Here is a 22,931-nt window from a genome sequence, read left to right on the forward strand (position 1 = left end):
TTCACCCTTTAGATAAGTGTAAGGCCAGTGGAATTCATTTCAGTATATCCCCATTCAGGCCACTTCTTACCACCAGCTCTCATTGGGGCCAGTCCAGTAGCTTCCGAACTGGTCTCCCTGCTTACTTTTTAGCCCTCCTACCTTCTGCTTTCCATCAAAAAGCCAGAGCTATCCTCCAGACATGTAAATCAGATCATGCCACTTCCCTCAGCAAAACCACCTAGCTTCCCATCACTCTTACAAATCAAATTCAGTGCCCTTCCTTGGCTCATAGGCCCTCTATGACCTGATCCCTACCTACCTTCCTGTTCCAATCACTACATCTCCTTGTCTTCACTCTGCTCCAGGAGGCTTGGCTTTTCTGCAGTTTCCCAAAGGCACCACACTTTTGCTTTTGCTCCATGCTTTATTCTGTCTTCAAAGTCCTTCTCCCAAATTGTCTCATGATTATTTGCTTCCTTACATTCTTTAGGTTTAAGCTCAAGTACATCTTTCAAGATGCCCTTTCTTACCCTCTGGCTGAAACAGGACCTTCCATCACTTTCTCTTTATTCCCTTGCACTGCTTCCATTTTGCCACAAGTACCTGTTTGCCCTTTCTTGTAGAATAGCGCTGTCTACAGAACTTCCTGTAATGATGGAATGTTCCATAAAAACACTAAAAATGTTGTGCTGCCCAGTAGAGTAGCCACTGCCCCATGTGGCTACTAAGCTCTTAAAATGTGTCTAGTGAGACTGAGGAATGGAATTTTAAATATTATTTAATTTTAATTAAGTTTAAATAGCCACATGTGACTAGTGGTCACCATATCGGGTAACACAGCTCTAGCATCTAGGATCCATAAGGACAAAGACTTGTCTGTATTTTTTTTCTTTTTTTTTTTTTTTATTATACTTTAAGTTCTAGGGTACATGTGCACAACATGCAGGTTTGTTACATATGTATGCATGTGCCATGTTGGTATGCTGCCATGTTGGAGTCCCATTAACTCGTCATTTACATTAGGTGTATCTCCTAATGCTATCCCTTCCCCCTCCCACCACCCCATGACAGGCCCCGGTGTGTGATGTTCTCCTCCTGTGTCCAAGTGTTCTCATTGTTCAATTCCCACCTATGAGTGAGAACATGCGGTGTTTGGTTTTCTGTCCTTGAGATAGTTTGCTCAGAATGATGGTTTCCAGCTTCATCCATGTCCCTACAAAGGACATGAACTCATCCTTTTTTATGGCTGTGTAGTATTCCATGGTGTATATGTACCACATTTTCTTAATCCAGTCTATCACTGATGGACATCTGGGTTGGTTCCAAGTCTTTGCTATTGTGAATAGTGCCACAGTAAACATACGTGTGCATGTGTTTTTATAGCAGCATGATTTATAATCCTTTGGGTATATACCCAGTAATGGGATAGCTGGGTCAAATGGTATTTCTAGTTCTAGATCCTTGAGGAATCACCACACTGTCTTCCATAGTGGTTGAACTAGTTTACAGTCCCACCAACAGTGTAAAAGTGTTGCTATTTCTCCACATCCTCTCCAGAACCTGTTGTTTCCTGACTTTTTAATGATGACTTGTCTGTCCTTAGCACTGTATCCCCAGGACCTAGAACAATGTCTAGTATACAGGAAGTACTGACCAAAAAAGTTGTTGAAATAGTCTATTTCTGTCTAAAATAGACAGAAAATGAATAGAGCATTAGCTATGAAGTCAAGTGACTTGGCCTGTAGTCCAAATAATTAGGTTGGTGCTGTCATGCAAATAACTTGATGATCTCTCTTTTATAAAATGGCTTTTCCCATATAATTTCTCTTTTGGATGAGAGTCATATAAGAGCTGTACATAATAATACATTCAGAACTACAAAATGCAGGAACATATTAAGGCATTGTTACTATTCCTGGAGGGAGGAGATCATGGTAATGGTTGTTCTGGTGATGCTGGGAGGATAGGGAATAGGACTGAGAACTTTTAATTGTATTTCCTGAGCACAATGTTAAATGCAAAATTTTCTTATTTTGATTAATTATCTTCTCCCTTCTATTGTTTATAATCTTGGCTTTTTACACCCTCATGGGGACAAGCTGCACATCTGTTTACATCATGCCTTTTTAACAAGATTCAATAAATGATGTGTGCCTGTGCATGTTTATTAAATTAGAATTGCAATGATTTTATTCAGTCTGTTAGAAGGCTAGGAAATTGCAAGGCACCATCTGTTTATGTAAGTATTGCAGCCAATTTTCTAGGCTTGAGCCAGGGGAATGCTTTTGACCTCCTGGCTGGTCATTCTTGACGGAGAGTATGGATTTGTAGGAATAGCAGGGACATCCAGAGGTGGCTAAGCCATTTGGGCCATTCTGCAAAAAGACTTCGCCTAAATCGTCTGAGACGTGGGCATTTCTCCCACTTTTAAAGGCCTCCATTTACAGTGACTCTCAGCCTTCCTTAATAGCAGTTTTCATTGTTGAGAAATACATATTATTAAATGCATATTATTAAAAAGCTTGAGATGAATTTAAACAAAGGTGAAACGCTTGTCCCAAAACAAGAATATATATATGTATGTGTGTGTGTGTGTGTGTGTGTGTGTGTGTGTATTTCTTGAATACGTCTGAGACAAGAATTTATTTTTTCTTTTTTTTTTCTTTCTTTAACAAAGGGCACAGGGCGTGCAATTATTCTTCCTGCCCCAGGACACCTTACTGGGCATTTTCTTCCCTAGTTCTCATCCCTCTAATAGTACTTCTCAAACAGTGGTCCAAAGCCAGCTTGCATCAGAATCACCCGATGTGCTTATTAATTAAACATGTACTTTACTGGAAAATGTGGTTTCCAAGCTGACTCTCCAGGAGTGTCTTCTTTGGCCCCAAAGAAGCTGAATTTGAACAAACTCCCTGGCTACAGTTTGAGAGCAGCTTGCACTTTGTTCCTTAGCATTTGGCTGAAAGTTCTTTTTTCTTGATTAATCACATTTGATTAATCAATTTGACTGTCTAAGAGCAGTGAATTGATCCCCAATCTTTGTCTAATTATTAATACCTATTTATTTAATAAGTTGTGGAGCCAAACTAGTTTATCTCCCTGAGTATCACCTGCTTAGTGGGTTAGCAGCTGTCTAGCTGCAAGCGATTAATAAAAGCCAACTTAAGTAAATGGAACTTAGTGATAGATGTGTTTTGTTTGTTTATTTTTGTAAAATTGTTTTAAAGGCCACTGTCTACTTTGGTGCCCAAATTCCTTTATGTAAAAAGAAAAGAATTGTGTTAAAAATTTTTTATCTCCTCTGATTTATTATATGACAAATTTTTATTAGTGTTTTGATGATTCTATTATACATGTGTTTTATTAGAAGTTATCCTTTTTGGATGTAGGTGAGATATAATCCACACCTATTGTACTTTAATATAAAATAAAATAAAGCAGATTTTGAGGTTATTTGCTTTTTGTTGTTGCTCGTGGCAGTGGTCTTCTCTATTATGTTTAGAAATGTAAGGGTTGACTTTTTGAGGGTTTTGTGCTCTCTGCACACCATTCTGTTCATGCTTGACACTCTGCCACACAAGCCCAAGTGTAAGGAGAGGTTTCTTCTGCTTCTGCAATTTTCCCTGAGAAAAGAGGAATTCATTTTATATTTGAGTACTAATAAAGTTTTTATTAGGTGGGTCCTCTCTCAATTACTGTGTTTGAAATAAGAAAGTCCTCTTGGGGCCGGGCGCAGTGGATCACGCCTGTAATCCCAGCACTCTGCGAGGCTGAGGCGGGTGGATCACGAGGTCAGGAGTTCAAGACCAGCCTGGCCAAGATGGTGAAACCCATCTCTACTAAAAATACAAAAATTAGCTGGGTGTGGTGGCGGGTGCCTGCAATCCCAGCTACTCGGGAGGCTGAGGCAGGAGAATCGCTTGAACCCAGGGGGTGGAGGTTGCAGTGAGCTGAGATCGCACCACTGCACTCTAGCCTGGGCAACAAGAGTGAGACTCTGTCTAAGAAAAAAAAGAAAGAAAGAAAGTCCTCTTGGGAGACAATGTATTTCCCCAAATGGCTTCCATCAGTGCTACTTTTGAATACTTAAAGGGGTGACCTGATACACTGTCTTAAAAAAGAGAGACAAAGAAATTTAATATGGTATTTGATGTCATCTAAAACAAGCCACTTAAAGATGTCTTAAAAGCAGTTTGTGAGTGGAGACCATGATTATACAGCGATAAGGTGGATTTTAAAGAAACCAATTTGCTTTGTGATTTTATGCTTGTTGGCGTAGGATAAAATGCCCAGCAACTGTGTTATTCACAGATTCAAAAATTGCTTTATTTCAAACAACTCAGATGAATATGAAGATGGTAAGCTCTAAAAAACTAAAAAAGTGGTTCTTATGGTAATGAAGATATTGATGATGAAGTTACATGTGAAGGTTTGAATAAAACTGTTTAATGATATGTGAAAATTGAAAAATTTTAAATTAATATATCATTATTTTTATAATATGTGATTTAGAGTTTGTATTGTAACTAAATTAATGTTATACATTATAATTAAAGTATTATTTCATCTGCATCTCTAAAAATTAATATGTTCAATTTGAGTTTAAAAACCTTTCCTTTTTATTTTCTCATTGGGATACCCTTCAACATGGCTTTATCTTTGGGCACATAGAGGATTCTGTTTTTTCTTTCTTTTCCATCTAAATACAAACATCTTGGGGGTAGAGATCCCATCTAAGTACAACTCTGATAAAGCCATTACATCACTTTCTGGCGCTGTTCTGTCTCCTTATACATTCTCATTTGATTTTCCCATGGAGATGACAACTATAGCATTTGTATGCCAGGACACATTTTGTGGTTTCATTTGGGCAAAACTTCCATTAGCTTTATTGGAGGTTTTTTTTTTTTTTTTTTTTTTTTTTTTTTAAGTTCCTTCTTATCTCTCATGTTCTGTGCAAAGTAACAGGTATATGTAGAGATTAAATTGTGTCTAATCAAAGAACTTTTGGTTGCAGTGGGCTCCTCAAGGAGAGAAGGCGTACCTGCCCATGTTAACCTCTCTGCATCGTCCATGCTAATGATCGCAATGCAGTACACATCCAATCCAGGTAAGTGAAAATTGGAAAGGTTTGACTAATTCTAATGCCAATAATTAAACAAGACATCAAACAAGCAAGCTAGATGTTCTCATGTGAGAACATCATCATCATGGAGCTGTGTAGAAAACAGACTTTTGAGTTGGAATCAATTTATCTTGCCTATTGCTATTAGCAGTGATCTTGCTGGCTAGTGATATTTTTAGAATATTTGAGGACATGATTTTAGAACATGACTGGAAATGGACTGAATATAAGTATACAGAAATAGTAAAATTAGAAACATAAAAATCACCAGCAATTCTAAGAACAAAAGATAACCACTGTTAATATTTTGGTAAATTGGCTACCCCAGTACACACAAATATCCTTAAACATAAACCTTTTACTATATTTCTGATTATTTCCATAAAATAAACCAATAAAAGAGGGATTAATGAGTTAAAGGACTTGAGAAATTTTCAATATTTCCAGTAGTATGTGAAAGTACTTGTCTCATTGTGATTTGTCATTATTATTATAAAATTTGTGTAGAGTTAGACAGATGAACATTAATATCTCATTGTTTTGATTTGTAGTTCTTCCATTACTAGTGATGTTGGACAGACTTTCACATTTACTCTGTTTGATTTCCGTTTGTCAGTATAATTGCAGATAACTTTGGAAAACTGACCAAAACATGTGCTAAGATATAAACTCATTTTTATTTTCATTTAATGTTTATTTGGAAAGTAAACAAATCTGGTGGCACTGTGGTTTTTTTTTTTTTTTTTTTTTTGCTATCTACTTAATTATGTAATAAATAATAATTGAACTTCTGACTCAAAATGAAGAAAATTTTTTTATTTCAAAATCTTAATGCTTCTAAGTCTGGAGTGTCATCTTCTGTCTTAGTCCGTTGGGTCATAACAAAAATATAAACTGCGTGGCTGATAAACAGTAAACAGTTATTTCTCTCAGTTCTGGAGGCTAGGAAGTCCATGATCAAGGTGCCAGCAGAGTTGATGTCCGGTGAGGGCCTGCTTTCTGGTTCACGGATGGCCTTCTTTGTGTTGTGTCCTTAAATGGTGGGAGGGAAAGGGAATTCTCGGGGGCCTCTTTTATAAAGGCAGTAATCCCATGCATAAGGGCTCAGCCCTAATGACCTAATTACTTCCTAAAGGCCCCAACTCTGAATACCATCACATTGAGGGTTAGGGTTTAACATACAAATTAAAAATTTTTTTTTAGATACAGAGTCTTACTCTGTCACTCAAGCTAGAGTGCAGTAGTGCAATTATGGCTCACTGCAGCCTTGACCTCCCTGGCTCCAGCGATTCTCCTGCCTCAGCCTCTTGAGTAGCTGGGACTACAGGCATGTGCTACCATATCTGGCTAATTTTTAAATATTTTTTAGAGACAAGGTCTCATTATGTTTCCCAGACTGGTCTCAAACTCCTGACCTCAAGTGATCCTCCTGCTGTGGACTCCCAAAGTACTGGGATCACATGCATAAACCACCATGTCTGGCAACATATAAATTTTGAGAGGACACACAAGCATTTAGTCTATAGTATTCCACCCTATTTTCCCAGATTCATGTTATTCTCATATGCAAAACATTCATTCCATCCCAATAGCCCTGAAAATTGTAACTCATTTCAGCATGAACTCAAGAGTCCAAAGTCTCATGTAAATACCATCTAAATCAGATATGGGTGAGGCAATTTCCTGAGGCAATTTCCTCTCCAGCTGTGAGCCTATGAAATCAAACAAGTTATATGCTTCCAAAATACAATGGTTGGACAGGCATAGCATAGACATTCCCATCCAAAAGGGATAAATGGGAAAGAAAAAAGGGGTAACAGATTCCAAGTAAGTCTAAAACCCAACAACATTATACCTTAAGGTTTGAAAATTACCTTCTTCGACTTGATACTCTGCCTTCCAGGCCCACTGGGGTGGAGGTCCCACCTTCCAAACCCATTGGGGTAAGAGTTCTGTCTTCTGGACCCACTGAGGTGGTGGCCCTGCATGGCAGCTTTGCCGTGTAGGGGTTGGGCCCCCAAGGCCCTGCCCCTATGGCTTTGCATGGCTCTGCCTCCATGGCTTGCTGGGCATTGCCCTGGTGGGGGTTCTCTACAGTGACCCTGGCCCTCACAGTGGTTCCCTTCCTGGGCCCCACTCTGCAGGCTGGGGTCCGGTGCCCATGACTCTCTCAGGGTGGAGTTCCAGCTCTTCTGGGCATCCTTTGAAATCTAGGTGGAGGTGACTACACCCCCATGCCTTTTCTGGGTACAGTGCATGCTGCTTTGCCCAAAGGGCAGCTGAACAGTGAGGCACTGGAATATAGAACTGAATTTTACAAAGTGAGAAGGTGCCTTGTGAGGGTGTGGCATGTCCTGAAGTCTCAAAAGTGCTGGTGGCCTCTCCTTTGAAACCATTTTTCCCCCAGGGTCCTTGCACTCTGGGTCTGTGATGGGAGGGGCAGTGCAGAGGATTTCTGAAGTGCCTCTGGGGTCATTCTTCCATTGTTTTGGACAATACCTCCTGGTTTCTGTTGAGATAGCTGACTAATCTTATTAAATGGCCACTTGGCTACACTCTCACCATTCTCTTCCTAACAGGCTTCTTCATCCTTTCAATACAGATAGGCTGAGAGTCTTCCAAATCTTTAAGTTCTTCTTCCTCTTTGATGAACAATTCTGTCTTTGGATCATTCTCTCTCCTCACATTTTATTACAGTATTAGCAGTCAGAAGAAATCCAGCTGCTCCTTCAACACTTTGCTAAGAAATTTTCTTAGCCAAGTATCCAATTTTATCACTCACAAGTTCTACCATCCACAAAACACTAGGACATGAGCACAATTCAGCCAAGTTCTTTGCCACTTCATAGCAAGGATGGCCTTTCCTCCACTTTCCAGTAATGTGTTCCTCATTTCTGTCTGAGATTGCATCAGAATTGCCTTTACTGTTCATATTTATACTAACATTCTCTTCAGGATCATTTAGGTATTCTCTGAGAAGATTGAGGCTTTTTCTACTGCTTTCCTCTTTTCTTTTTCAACCCTTGCCAGAATTGCTTTTAAAGGTCTATTCATGGCAATATAGGCTTTTTTTCTAGCCTGCACATCAAAACTCTTCCAGCCCCTACCTGTTACCCAGTTCCAAAGCCTCTCCCACATTTTCAGCTATTTGTTACAGCGTCACCCCACTTCTCAGTACCGATTTTCTGTTTTAGTCCATTTGGGTTGCTATAACAAAAATTCTATAAACTGGATGACTTATAAGCAATGCACATTTGTTTCTCATAGTTCCAGGGGCTAGGAAGTCCAAAATCAAGGTGCTGATAGATTGGATGATCTGTGAGAACTCATTTCCTGGTTCATGAATGGCTGTCATTCTGCTGTGTCCTCAAATGACAGAAAGGACAAGGGATTTCTCTGCGGCCTCTTTTATAAGGGCACTGATCACCTCTTAAAGGCTCCACTTGTTAATACTATCACATTAGGGGGTTTGGATTTAACAGAAGAATTTTGAGGTGGCACAAACATTCAGTCTGTAGCATTCTTTAAGTATGAAATCTCTTATGATTATTATATAGATATAATTAAAAATATATATGGGGAAATTATATCTTATATATCTGGCTTAAAATAATCAAAATATTATATTTATTGTATATTATATCCTTAATAAAACCATTTTTTGGAATCTAGTTAATTAGAGTCTCATCATGAGAGTTTGGTCCAAATTTCTAAGCTAGATGGGTAGTAAAGCAGGGTGCTTTGAGATTAGTCATATGTGGATTCACATCTGAGCTTACCTGCAAATTGCCAGTTAGTGAACTTGAGTAAGTGTTTTACCCCCGAAACCAAGTGTCCTCATCTATAAAATGGAAATAATTCTTCCTGCAGTACTTTAAAATGCTGCCGTGAAGATTTAATGGGTTACATATATGTAAAGTGCTTACTTTAGTGACTGACACATTGTAAATTCTCAATAAGTAGTGAATCCCTACAATTTGCTGTTTTCTTCTTGGAGTTGAATGTTGAGTTGAATGTTTCACTGGAAAACTACTGTGGTCAGACAGAGTTTCATCTATTATTTGAAAACCTGTATCTTCATTTGCTCATGAGGAAATGTTTATAACCAGCTACTCTATACTAGGAATCATAGTTGGGACCCAAAACTAGTCTTGTGATATAGGAAGCACTTAAGTGAGGCAACATCCACCAGGGGCTCTCTGGGACCAAGCAGTAGGTCATCGTTCTGTTGTTTGAATTTTTATTGGAAGAAGCGCAACTGGCAACTTGTTCCTTATAGCTGATTGTGTATCAAGGATAGAGCACAATCCTTACTTAAGTAACCAGCATTCATTGAGCACCTTCTATATACAGGGCTCTGTGCTAGGCATTGTGGAAACCACAGAAAAACATAAGATATGGTGCTTGCTATGAAGTTTATGTCTAATTGGGAAGATCAGGCATATTTACATAAGTCATTAGTTGACAATGTAATAATAGTACATAGGAGTACTAAATAAATACATTAGACTATGTTAATTCATCAGAAGGAGGGACTTGTATGGATTGAAATGATCAGAAAACACTTTGTGTCACTTGGGCAAAGGATGAGTTTTAAATTATGGACTGAGTTTTGTTTTGTTTTATTTTTCGAGAATCTCACTTTGTTGCCCAGGCTGGAGTGCAGTGGCATGGCTCACTGCAACCTCTGCCTCCTGGGTTCAAGCAATTCTCTTGCCTCAGCCTCCCCAGTATCTGGGACTACAGGCACATGCTACTATGCTTGGCTAATTTTTGTATTTTTAGTAGAGATGGGGTTTCATCATGTTGGCTAGATTGGCCTCGAACTCCTGACCTCAAGTGATCCGCCTGTCTTGGCCTCCCAAAGTGCTGGGATTACAGGCATGAGCCACCGTGCCTGGCGGGACAGAGTTTTTATTGATAAGGTAAATGGGGCATTCTGGGAGGGGAAGCTGTTGGGAACCATCCAGGTACATTCATGGGTCAGTGGACGGCTCTGAACAAGGTTCATATAGCATACCCGTGGAGAATAGCAGACACTGTGTATGAGAAAGTGTCTTGGAACATCTGCACTTGAGAATTCAGTGATGACTTAAGACCAAATTTCCAATTCTAGAGCGACCATTCAATCAGTAGTCAGTGAGTATCCACCATGTGCTAGGCACTGGGGGCTCCATGTTTAGTGACATGTGACTGACTCCATCCTCATCTCAGGAAGCTTATCATATGGTTGGGGTGAGAGGCGAGAAGACAATCAAATAATCATAAAATCAAGTGTAAAGTTTCACTTGTGACAAGTGCTTCAGATACGTTTTGCTATAAGATGTTATAAAAGGAAATTTTGCTTTTATTGAGGAAGTCAGGAGGGCTTCTTTGAGGAAGTAACCTTTGGTTTGAGAACTGCAGGATGAGTAGTGTGAGCAAGGCCTACAAGGAGGGATGGTTCAGGAAGAGGAATCTCATGTGTCATGGCAAACAGCTGAGACTGAAGGATCAGTGTAGCTGGAACTCAGAGTGAGGGCTCCCTGGTGTGACATTAGACTTAAAGTTCCATGGGCTGGAACATGCAGGGTGTTGTGAGCTCTGTTAGGGAGGCCTGTGTTTATTCCAAATCTAATGGGAAGCTGCTGATGGGCTTTGAGTGGGCTCTGGTGTGTGTCACCCCCACTGCAGTTGAGAACAGATTGAAAAGAAGTCAGGTTGTGTATAAATTGACCTGGAAGGAGGTCATTGCATTTGTCTAAGCACTTCAAAGGCAGGGACAATTGAAACTGAAGAACAAGCAGATCTATCTGAGAGCTATGTAGGAAGTAAAATTGATAAGTCTTGGTAACATATTGGCTAGAGTGGGTTTCTGGATGCACTAACTGGATGCATGGTGGTCATATTAGTTTGTTGTTACATTGCTATAAAGAAATACCTAAGACTAGGTAGTATATAAAGAAAAGAGGTGTCATTGACTCATGGTTCTGTAGGCTGTACAGGAAGCATAGTAGCTCCTGTCTCTAAGAGGAGACTCAGAAAACTCATAATCATGGTAGAAGGCAAAAGGGAAGCACATCTTAAACATGGCTCGAGCAGGAGGAAGAGAGAGAAGGGGAGTTGCCACTTTTTTTTTTTTTTTTTTTTGAGACAGAGTTTTGCTCTTGTTGCCCAGGCTGGAGTGCAGTGGCGCAATCTCAGCTCACTGCAACCTCCACCTCCCAGGTTCAAGCAATTCTCCTGCCTCAGCCTCCTGAGTAGCTGGGATTACAGGCGCCCACCACCACGCCCAGCTAATTTTTTGTATTTTTAGTACAGACGGAGTTTCACCATGTTGGCCAGTCTGGTCTTGAACTCCTGACCTCAGGAGTTTTGATCTACCCGCCTCGGCCTCCCAAAGTGCTGGGATTACAGGCATGGTGCCACACACTTTTAAACAACCAGATCTTGTGAGAACTGTATCATGAGAGTAGCACAAAAGGGATGGTGCTAAACCATTCATGAAGGACCCACCCCCATGATCCAATCACCTTTTTAAGTTTTTAAGGCCCTGCCTCCAACATTGGGGATTACAACTGAACCTGAGATTTGGTGGGGACACAGATGCAAACTGTAACAGTGGTTCTACTCACTGATAAAGGAGGCATTGGAAGAAGAAGATCAGGCCTCTGAGGGAAGATCTTGAGATCTGTTTCAGACGTGTTGTGTTCACGGTATCTTTGAGACACCTAATAGGAGCTGGTAATTAGGTAGTTGTATTATGAGTCTGGAGCTCAGAACAGAGCTTTAGACTCTTTAGACTAGAGCTAATGAACTTTGAGCCCACACACAAGTGTCCAGTGCCCTTCATTGAATTATATATAGATGGCTGCTGAAGTTGTGAATGAGTGTGAGATTGCTTAGGGGAGAGCAGAGAATGAAAGAAATGTGGAGTGGTTCTGTGACTAGGCCTTCAGGAACTTCAACAGATAATGGCCCAGTGGAAGAGGATGAGCTCTCCAAAGAGACTGAGAGGTTGCACTGTTAAGATGTCTTTGGCTGACAGAGGCTTTAAAGTATAAGCACATTGGTTGTTTACTTAATAGGAAGTCCTGAAGATAGCTCCACAATATCAGGGGACTGAGATCTTGGAATTCCCCTCATGTTTGCAAGAAGGCTGCCACTGTGGAGGTTGTTATAACCTTACATAACTACATGCAAAAACAGGTAATAGGATCAAGCAGAGTCATTAAGAGAAAAGTCTCCTGGTGTACCTCTTTTGTTTTATCAGAGGGAGAAAGTATGTCTCAGAAGCTCCGCAGCAGATTTTCTCTTCATTCTTACTGTCCAGAACTGAGTCACATGGCCACCTGTAGCTGCAAGGGGCTCTGGGAAAATATCTTGCTTTTGTAGTCTGTGTATTGGTGCATTAGTCCGTTTTTACACTGCTATAAAGAACTGCCAGAGACTGGGTAATTTATAAAGAAAAGAAGTTTAATTGACTCACAGTTCCACATGGCTGGGGAGGCCTCAGGAAACTTAACAATCACGGTAGAAGGTGAAGGGGAAGCAAAGACCTTCTTCACATGATGGCAGGAATGAGACAGCTAGCAAGTGCAGGGAAAACTGCCTTTATGAAACCATCAGATCTCGTGAGAACTCACTCACTATCACGAGAACAGCATTGGGCAAACTGCCCCCATGATCCAATCACTTCCCACTTGGTCTCTTCCTAAAACCTGGGGATTACAATTCAAGATGAGATTTGGGTGGGGACACACAACTTAACCATATCAATTGGCAAATGGACAAGAAAAAAGGGTGTTGACAGCAGTTGAGTAGTAACAGTGTTGTCCACCACAGGTGACAGGGGAGGGTCATTCATATTATGAAGCCAAGGAAAGAGTGTTTCAAAAAGGAGACAGTAGTCAGCAGTACTGAATGTGGCTGAAAAGTCAAGTAAGATGCAGACTGAAAAATGTCCATTGGATTGAATGACATGGAGGTCATTGGTGAATAAAGTGTGAACTGCTTCAATGTCAGCATAAGCCTGGAATATAGATTAGGGAAGGTATCAAAAGGCATCTAACTAGGTTGAAAGTATCTTTGTTCCCCAAGTGAAGATAGTCAAATCAAAGAATCTTGCTGTCGTGTAGCTTTTAAAAATTCCTCTATAAGATGGAACTGATGATGAAATGATAAAACCCCACTCTAATCCATCAAGTCTGTCACTTGCTATCCATTCAACCTTGGGCAAGTTGGAAACTGAGCCTTAGTTTCCTAACTGCACCATGGTAATTGTGAGATAATACGTATAAAGCTCTTTCTACAATATCTAGCAAATGATGAATGTTCAATAAATATGAGCTTTTATTATGATTCTGTTGGGCTAGTTTTTTTTTCCTATGTAGATCTTATGTTGATACAAGTTTATTTTATGAATGTATGATTACTAGGGACTTTAAAAATATTTCCGTTGTTAACATGAAGCATGAAATAATTCTCAAGGACCTTGGGACAAAGCTTGATAAGGTCAAGGGCTTATGTGATATTTTTTAAGTATGAACATATGGACAGAAGTTATTTCTAATTTAATGATTAGAGACTGAAAAGTCATATTGAAGTAATTTGTTATATATATATCAAAGGATGTTTTGTTTGGTATTTACATTTCATGTACGAATTACATTTTCTACATTACAGTGTATCATTGTCAATTACTGGAATGCCTCATGAAATATAAACAAGAAGTCTGGAAAGTAAGTTTTGGGTCAAATTTAACCCATAGTCACAAACTTAATTTGTATAATACAGTAAAAATTGTTTACATATTAAAACTGTTGTTTAGGTCAAATTTATTGACGTCCTATTATTTTGATGTGGCAGTACCTATAATTCTTTCTTTAATGATTAATTATTTATCATTTAGAGCAGAAATAGTACTTTAAGAACATCGTGTCTTGATGGATAAAGTAATTGGATGTATCTTATTCTTGGAATTAAGCTAATATTATGTGTTATGACAAACAATTTTATTTAATTTGAAAGGTTGCTTGAGAATCTGTCCTCTTTCAAATAGGAGATGTGAATGTTTAAGAAATGTGATTAGGGAAATATTTTTTCAAATGCAGTATTTGGCAAACTGTCTTATGCTACTCTAAAATCTTTCCTTAACATCAATCTGATTAGAGACGAATTTGTTAGAAGATAAAGTACTTTGTACTCTACCTGTGAGGGCTCATTTACAGAAGGACCAGTAAATACATAAATCATAAAAATATAATGTTTTAACGGGATCTAATCTATGAAACATGCCTGCATGAGATTCCAGGGAAATTACTCACCTCAACCCCTCCATTAGAATTTTCACTGCTTTGGTAATGTTGAAGTCTCTACCTTTCTTTTTATTTCATGATGCTAAGTCAAAATATGCTTGCTGTTTCCTTTAGGATCTTTTGTATGTGATTGCGTATGGGCCTTCACAAGTGAAGCCTCCAGCTGTGCAAATGCTTTTCCACTACTGGCCCAATTTAAAACCTCCTGGGGCAATAAGCGAGTACAGGGGGTTGCAGTACACAGGTAAGAGGAGAGGAGCCCTGTGATGCCCCATCTGTATTTCTCCTGTGCCACACTGGCCTCACTTACTTATACATAGATTTTTATCTTGCTGGATTATATTTACTGTGCCTTTGGACATGGTCATAAATCCTTTCTGAAACTAAGTGGTTTAAAGATGAATTAATTCAAATCAATTTCAAAAGCATTTATGGCATCAGGGCAAATTGCCTTAAGTCTCAGTCCCATTTGCTATACCACTGGCTGAGGGTCTTAACTCTGGCTACCATTAATCACTCCACAGGGATGAGCAGTGAGAGTGATGCTGCAGATTTGCTCATCATTTAGCAGAAACCCTAACTAGCAGATTCTGCTCTGATAAGAAGGCTTGCAGCACTTTCAATATCACCAGCTCATGCACTAAATAAAAATTAAATGACCCAGACTGGGCGCGATGGCTCACGCCTGTAATCCCAGCACTTTGGGAGACCAAGGCAGGCGGATCACAAGGTCAAGAGATAGAGACCATCCTGGCTAACATGGTGAAACCCTGTCTCTACTAAAACTACAAAAATTAGCTGGGCGTGGTGGTACGCGCCTGTAGCCCCAGCCAGTTGGGAGACTGAGGCGGGAGAATCGCTTGAATCTGGGAGGCAGAGATTGAAATGGGCCAAGATCGCACCGGGCCAAGATCGCACCACCGCACTCCAGCCTGGCTGCAGAGTGAGACTCTGTCTAAAAATAAAATAAAATAAAATAAATGACCCCGATAGGCTGGGCACAGTGACTCACACCTGTAATCTCAGCCCTTTGGGAGGCTGAGACGGGCGGATCACCTGAGGTCCAGAGTTTGAGACCAGCCGGGCCAACATGCAAAAATTAGCCAGTTTTGTTGCTTATGCCTGTAATCCCAGCTACTCAGAAGGCTGAGGCAGAAGAATCACTTGAACCCAGGAGGCGGAGGTTGCAGTGAGCCAAGGAGTGTCACTGCACTCCAGCCTGGGTGACTGAGCCAGACTCTGTCTCAAAATAAAATAAAATAAAATAATAATAATAATTAATAAAAAATAAAAAATAAGTCAGGCATGGTTGCTCACACCTGTAATCCCAGCACTTTGGGAGGCCTGGGTGGGCAGATCATGAGGGCAGGAGATCGAGACTATCCTGGCCAACATGGTGAAACCCCGTCTCTACTAAAAATACAAAAAAATTTTAGCCGGGTGTGGTGGTGCATGCCTCTAGTCCCAGCTACTTGGGAGGCTAGGCAGGAGAATCACTTGAACCTAGGGGGCAGAGGCTGTGGTGAGCTGAGATCACGCCACTGCATTCCAGCCTGGGTGACAGAGTGAGACTCCATCTCAAAAAACAAACAAAAAAATGACCCCGATAGCCTGGTTGCTCAGCCATTCAACAATGTATGAATTTTGGTGTGATTAATAATGAGAAAAAAACATTAACTTTAAATATAATGACAGATATCTACCAAAAAATCCCGCAAAACAAATAAATCAACAACCTCCAGGTCCTAGGAGGTTGTTTATGTATATATATATTATTAAATCAAAGAAGAAACCTATGGCTAATGGAGTTTTTGATGCCTTTGTTCACCTTTTTGCCCCACTTAATTGTAGATATAATCTTCTGAAAATGAGAGAGATGGATATTTTTGAAAGGTTAACTTTTCTCCAAGTTATTGTTGGATTGCACACTGATGTTCTGAGAATCTACTTACTTGTTCACATTATTGGTATTTACAAAGGTGATTTGAGTTCACGGGGATGTAATTGAATTCAGGTATCTGATCTATGTTCCTGATGAAAGACTTAAAGTCAAGTGTTAGAGATAGTAATACTTGTTCTTTGGGCTTTTGGTGACCCTTGGTTGGCTTATTCTAAACCCAAAATACATGGTGACAACAATAAAAACAATGAAGGTAGATAGTAAGTAAATTTTTTAAAATTGGGAATTGGTATCACTGGTGCTATATATCATAGATAGTAGAGAATGTTTAAGTGTTGCTAAGTAATAATTTGAATGTAAAAGCAGCACAACATATGGAAGCATTAACAGAATAAAAGGTGAAACAACTGAAATATTTGACACTAACTCCTTCTCATTTGATCCCTGAAATAAACACTTACATGAAGTATAAATGGATAATCAGTATTAAATAACATTTATTTATTTGATAAATATTTGATGCGTAACTACTCTGTGCCAGACACTGTACTTTCTGTTAATTATGCAGGAACCAACACAAAACCAGGTCTCATGGAAATTACTACATGGAACTTCATTCATTTTATTCAACAAATAATTATGGAGTGTCTACTATTAGGCAGGCATTAGGCACTCTTGGTGAAGCAGTAAAGAAAACATGAAAATCATTAATATCTTGGAACTTACTTTTTTTTTTTTTTTTGAGACAGAGTCTCGCTCTGTAGCCCAGGCTGGAGTGCAGTGGCGCGATCTTGACCTCAGCTCACTGCAGGCTCCGCCTCCCGGGTTCACGCCATTCTCCTGCCTCAGCCTCCCGAGTAGCTGGGACTACAGGAGCCCGCCACTGCGCCGGCTAATTTTTTGTATTTTTAGTAGAGACGGGGTTTCACCGTGGTCTCAATCTCCTGACCTCGTGATCCGCCTGCCTCGGCCTCCCAAAGTGCTGGGATTACAAGCGTGAGCCACTGCGCCGGGCCGGAACTTACATTCTAATTGTCGGGGAAAGACCCCAAAACTGCCTTACAGGGTAAGAAGTGCTAAAGTAGAACAAATACAGAGAGCTGTGAGGACACACAGGAAGGGTCCCTAACCTAACCGGGATGGTGGGCAAGTTTGGGAAAGGATATTTGTTAAGGAAGATTCTCAAGTAAGTGACATTTAAGCTGATACCTGAAGGATATGTACACACTAGATGTCAGACACGGGTGAGACATGAGTGGATAAAATGTGAGTTGCAAGGCAGAAGGTACTGCAGGCAGAAGATGGCATGATAGTATTTAGGAACTGGAAAAAGTCCAGTGCTGCCAGACATTGCAGTGAGAGGAGGAGAGTAGCCAGAGGTGAGCAGAGAGGCTGATAGGCCCGGGAAGGAGTTTGGATTTTATCCTACGAGCAAAGGGACACCAGGCACAGGTTTTAGATGGAGAAGCCACTTGATGAGATTTGCCTGTTCAGAGCATCCTAAAAGCCCAGCAAATTGACAGCCACTTCCACCCATCCCCATGGCCACTGCTCCGAGGAAGGTTCAGTGAAACCTGTCTTCACTGTAATAGCTCAGTCTATGCCCACTACAACCAGAGCAACTTTCATCTTCCCTTAGGCACTATGAACTCAGATGTCTCTGTCTGAGGGCATTCATTCTTCAGTCCATCCTTGCAATGACATGGTCATGCTCCCATTCTTTCAGCAGTCTGTTATGGGATGCCTGCTGCCCTCCAGGCACTGTCCTAGGCACTGGGGAAGTAGCTCTCTTGAAACTCCCATTCTAGTAGACCGTGGCATTCTGTGTAGGAAACAAAAGATCACAGGAAAAAAATCATTCTGGTCTATAGATTACTACTTATCCAGCACTGGCTGCTGGTCAGACATTGTTTAGCTGCTTATTATATTATCTAATTTTTTCAGCCCTCTCCTAATTGAAGACAATCTATGGACCAGGCACCATATTAGGTTTTACAGATGTTTTCTCAATTAAACCGTACAAAAATATTGGGAAGTCAGTTGTCCTATTTCCGTTCTACAGATGAGGAGTGGGAGACAGAGTTTAAGTAACATGCCTAAATTCACACAAATAATAAGGGCACAGATTGAATTTGAGCCCCACATTTTTCTACTTTAACTGTGTTACATCACTTTTTTCAATTCAGTTCTTTAATTAAACATTAGGTAAAGCATTAGAAATTGTCTGCAATGCCTACTACAAGACATACCAAAGAGTATCATCAGTATTTAAATGGCACTATAACCCCTAATATTCTTAATAATGAAAATTGTAGGGATTTTATTAACTTGGAAGTTCAAAGATGAAATGCTTTCTTAGGAACCAGCAACTTTTGTTAGTTTTCGCAGTGATTTACAGTATTTCCTCTTTAAAAAGTAAAAATCTGGCCAGGTGTGGTGGCTCACGCCTATAATCCCAGCACTTTGGGAAGCGGAGGTAGGTGGATCACCTGAGGTCAGGAGTTGGAGACCAGCCTGGCTAACATGGTGAAAACCTATCTCTACTAAGAATACAAAAATCAGCCAGTCGTGGTGGTGCACGCCTGTAATCCCAGCTACTAGGAGGCTGAGGCAGGAGAATCCCTTGAACCTGGGAGGCAGAGGTTGCAGTGAGCCGAGATTGCACCATTGCACTGAAGCCTGGGCGACAGACCAAGACTCCATCTCAAAAACATAAAATAAATTTTAAAAAAATAATAATAAGTAAAACTTTTTCTAAACAGGACAATTTAGTTATAGAAAAATTACAGTAACATGTGGCCGGCACAGTGGCCCACACCTGTAATCCCAGCACTTTGGGAGGCTGAGGTGGGCAGATCACGAGGTCAAGCGATGGAGACCATCTTGGCTAACATGGTGAAACCCCATCTCTACTAAAATACAAAAAATTAGCTGGGCGTGGTGGCACATGCCTGTAATCCCAGCTACTTGGGAGGCTGAGGCAGGGGAATTGCTTGAACCCAGGAGGCGGAGGTTGTGGTGAGCTGAGATCGCACCACTGCACTCCAGCCTGGCAACAGAGCAAGACTCCATCTCAAATAAAAAAAAAAGATAAATTATAGCAATATATAAGGAGGAAAAACAATACCGCCATCCAGAAATGACCATTGTTAACATTTTGGTTTATTTACAGGTCTTGATGAACTTTAAAATACAATTAAGATCATATTGTATGTAATTACACAAAGCTCCTCCCAACTATTTATGATAAAAGATGTCAAACACAGAAAAGTTTAAAGAATCACTATGAACACACAGAGTTAATGATTGTTAGTAATTAACCATAATTTTAACTTCACATATATGTGTAGGAATTATATATTACTTTCTAAACATAGTTAACATAGGAATATTTACAGCTCGTACAAAGAACATCAAATAATAAAAATCTGGTGATCTACGATGTTTGTTCCTTTTTGGTTTATTAGTGTATATCCACAACAACTGCTCCAATTATTTTGGTTTTAAAGATGCAAAAAATTGGCTGGGCACAGTGGCTCACGCCTGTAATCCCAACACTTTGGGAGGCCGAGGCAGGTGGATCATGAGGTCAGGAGATCGAGAACCATCTGGCTAACATGGTGAAACCCTGTCTCTACCAAAAATACAAAAAAAATTAGCTGGGCGGGGTGGTGGGCACCTGTAGTCCCAGCTACTCGGGAGGCTGAGGCAGGAGAATGGCGTGAACCCAGGATGCGGAGCTTGCAGTGAGCCAAGATGGCGCCACTGCACTCCAGCCTGGGCGACTGAGCAAGACTCCATCTCAAAAAAAAAAAAAAAAGATGCAAAAAATTGATGTCTCATATTTTTGTGGGACTCCCATGTGTATGTATCTAATTAAAATGACTTTTTCTCCTGTTTAAAAAAAAAGATGCAAAAAATTATAACTTAAGTTTCTTGACAATGAAAATAGCCCTCATGTTGTTCTATGCTTCTCTGCTTCTGTGGGAGAGAAAGAAATTATTTAACAATTTTCCTGTTACAATGTCCCAACTTGTAAATAATTTAGCCTTTGTTAGTAAGGAACAGCACCAGTTATTGTTTAGTTTCCATTTGAACTATAGGACAAAAGATGTTACACAAGACGTACATCTCCAAGAAACAGACTCTACATTTCCAAGACAGGGACTGTACCTTTCTAAGACACAGACTGTTGCAAAAGCAGATAGAGAATAACTCAAGACAGTACTACAAGGTGAAATTTTGGTCTAGGCTACCAAATATCACATCAGTACAATTGGATTTTTCAGTTGTATACAAGTTAAGTGCAAGAAGGTCTACCAGTTCTTTTATGTTATGTTGAGTTCTTAGTTACGTTTTTAATTAACTCAATCTTGTCTCTACATAATTAAAAATATTTTAAAACATTTTTACTGGTGCATTGTATACATGCAGAAAATCACAAATTTATGTGTTCATGGACCACCTCCTACCATATGTTCCCTCTTACACCCCAAAAGTAACTACTGACATGATTTCCAATACCTGAGATTAGTTTTGTCTGTTTTAGAATTTTATAGAAATGGAATAATCCATTATTTATTTGTGTGTGTGAGTGTGTGTGTTGTGTGTATGTGATTTGTTCATGATGTTGAGGATAACTGTACTTTGTTCATTTTTATTGCTGTGCCTATTCTACCAAATGAATGTACCGTAGTTTACCTATCCATTCTATTATTAGTGGACATTTTGATTATTCCCACTTTCTGGCTTTTATATATAATGTTCCTATGAACATCCTTGTATATGTCTTTTGGTACATACTTGCATACATTTCTGTTAGGTGCCTAAGGTGGAATTCCTGGATCGGAGGATGTACATATATCCAACTTTAATGGATAATGGCAAACAGCTTTCCAAAGTAGCTGTATTAATTTGTCCTGTCATTAGTAGTGTATGAGAGTTCTTTTTGTCTTATTTTCCACATTTTGGTTATTATTTGTTTTGTTCACTTTTAAAATTTTAGCCATTTTCAAGGGTGTGTAGAAGTATCTTATTGTGATTATAATTTGAATTTCCTGATTACTAGTGAAGCTGAACATTTCTTCCTATGTTTATGTGCCATTTGAATATCCTCTTATATGATCTTGGTCAGTTATATGTGTTGCAAATGTCTCGTTTTTTATTTTCTTAATAATGTCTTATCATTAAATAAAGGTATTTTAATGTTATCAACTTAGCATTCTTTGTTTTCATATTTAATCCTTTTTATGTCCCGTCTAAGAAAATCCTTCCCTACCCCAAAATTATAATACTTTTTTGTCATCTTCTATAATTTTTGCTTTTCATCTTTTAGATGTATCTGGAATTAATTTTTGTATATGGTATGAAGTAATGGCCAATCTCTTCCCTTATGGCTAGCCAGTTGACTCAACATTATTTATTGAAAATATTATTCTTTCCTTACTACTCTGTGGTACCATTTTTATCATAAATCAAGTGTCTATTTAAAAATAGTTCTGTCTCTGGATTCTTAGTTCAACTGGTGTATTTTTCCTTTTACCAATACCATACTGTTTTAATTACTGTAGCTTAATAAAATTTGATATCCACCTGTGCAAGTCCTTTACCTTGTTATTATTGCTCTCTTCATCTTCCTTGTCTTCACCTATCTTCTCCTCTTTCTGTTCTTTCTCCTTCTCCTCCTTTATTTATTCCTCCTCCTTCAATAATATCTTGCCTATTCCTAGCTCTTTGCTAAGTTAAAGAGTTTGTCAAGTTAAACATATACAAACACTCATACTGCTAGGATTTTGATTGGGATTGTCTTGAATCTGTGTTGGGATAATCTTGATCAATTTGGGAAACTGACATCTTTATACTATTGAATCTTCCAATCCATGAACATGGTATATCTCTTCATTTATTTAGGCTTAGGCTTTTTTTAAAGTTGCCTTCAATCCTTTTTCTAGTTTTCTGCTAGCTGTAGATGTGCAGATGTCTGGCATATCTCTCATGTAGTTTGTTCCTAGATATTTATTTTTAGAATAATATTGTCAATTATATATGTTCTAAAAATTACATTGTCTAACTCTTTGTTGCTACTCTGTAGATGCAATTAATTTTTAGTATATTGGTCTTGTAATCAGCAACTTTGCTAAGTCACTTTTCAGTTCTAATAATTTATTGTGGTAGTCTTGCTTAAAAATTACTTTAATATGCACAATTATATTATTGCTAAATAATACACTTTTAATGTCTCTTTCTCAATCCATAAGCCTTTTATGTCTTCTTGCCTTATTGCAGTGACTTAAATCTCACTGTGCTATGCTGATTCCTAAATCCTGTGCTATATTGATTTCTAAATCCTTCATGGTTTCTTCTTTGACCCGTGAGTCATTTAGAAGGAGATTTATAGCTTTATCCTTCTGTGGTCAGATAACATACTTTGTATTATTTCATTCCATTGACATTTGTAACACTTTCTTTAGGACTGAGCATATGGTCATTTTTGTAAATGTTCCTGTGTAAAGAATTAAAAAGAATTTCTATTTGGCAGTTGTTTGTGCAGTGTTCTACACGTATCAATGAAATCAAATTTGTAATTGTTTAGTTCAAATCCTGTATATTCTCATTATATTTTTGCCCA

At 39.2% G+C, this 22,931-nt stretch overlaps 1 protein-coding gene across 16 annotated transcripts in view; it reads left to right on the plus strand.

Moving 5' to 3' along the window:
• UNC79 (unc-79 homolog, NALCN channel complex subunit) overlaps nt 1-22,931 on the plus strand; it is a 277,231-nt gene that overhangs the window by 53,730 nt on the left and 200,570 nt on the right. For 14 of the 16 annotated variants that reach the window (XM_073998138.1, XM_015454151.4, XM_045396908.3 and 11 more), the window contains 3 exons: nt 5,000-5,092; nt 13,772-13,827; nt 14,518-14,647. In XM_073998138.1, coding sequence (XP_073854239.1) covers nt 5,000-5,092; nt 13,772-13,827; nt 14,518-14,647 — 279 coding nt within the window. The remainder of the gene's footprint in view (nt 1-4,999; nt 5,093-13,771; nt 13,828-14,517; nt 14,648-22,931) is intronic. The other 2 variants (XM_073998145.1, XM_073998144.1) reach the window with 1 other exon arrangement.

Source organism: Macaca fascicularis, chromosome 7 (assembly GCF_037993035.2).
Source record: "Macaca fascicularis isolate 582-1 chromosome 7, T2T-MFA8v1.1".
Taxonomy (NCBI): Eukaryota; Metazoa; Chordata; class Mammalia; order Primates; family Cercopithecidae; genus Macaca; species Macaca fascicularis.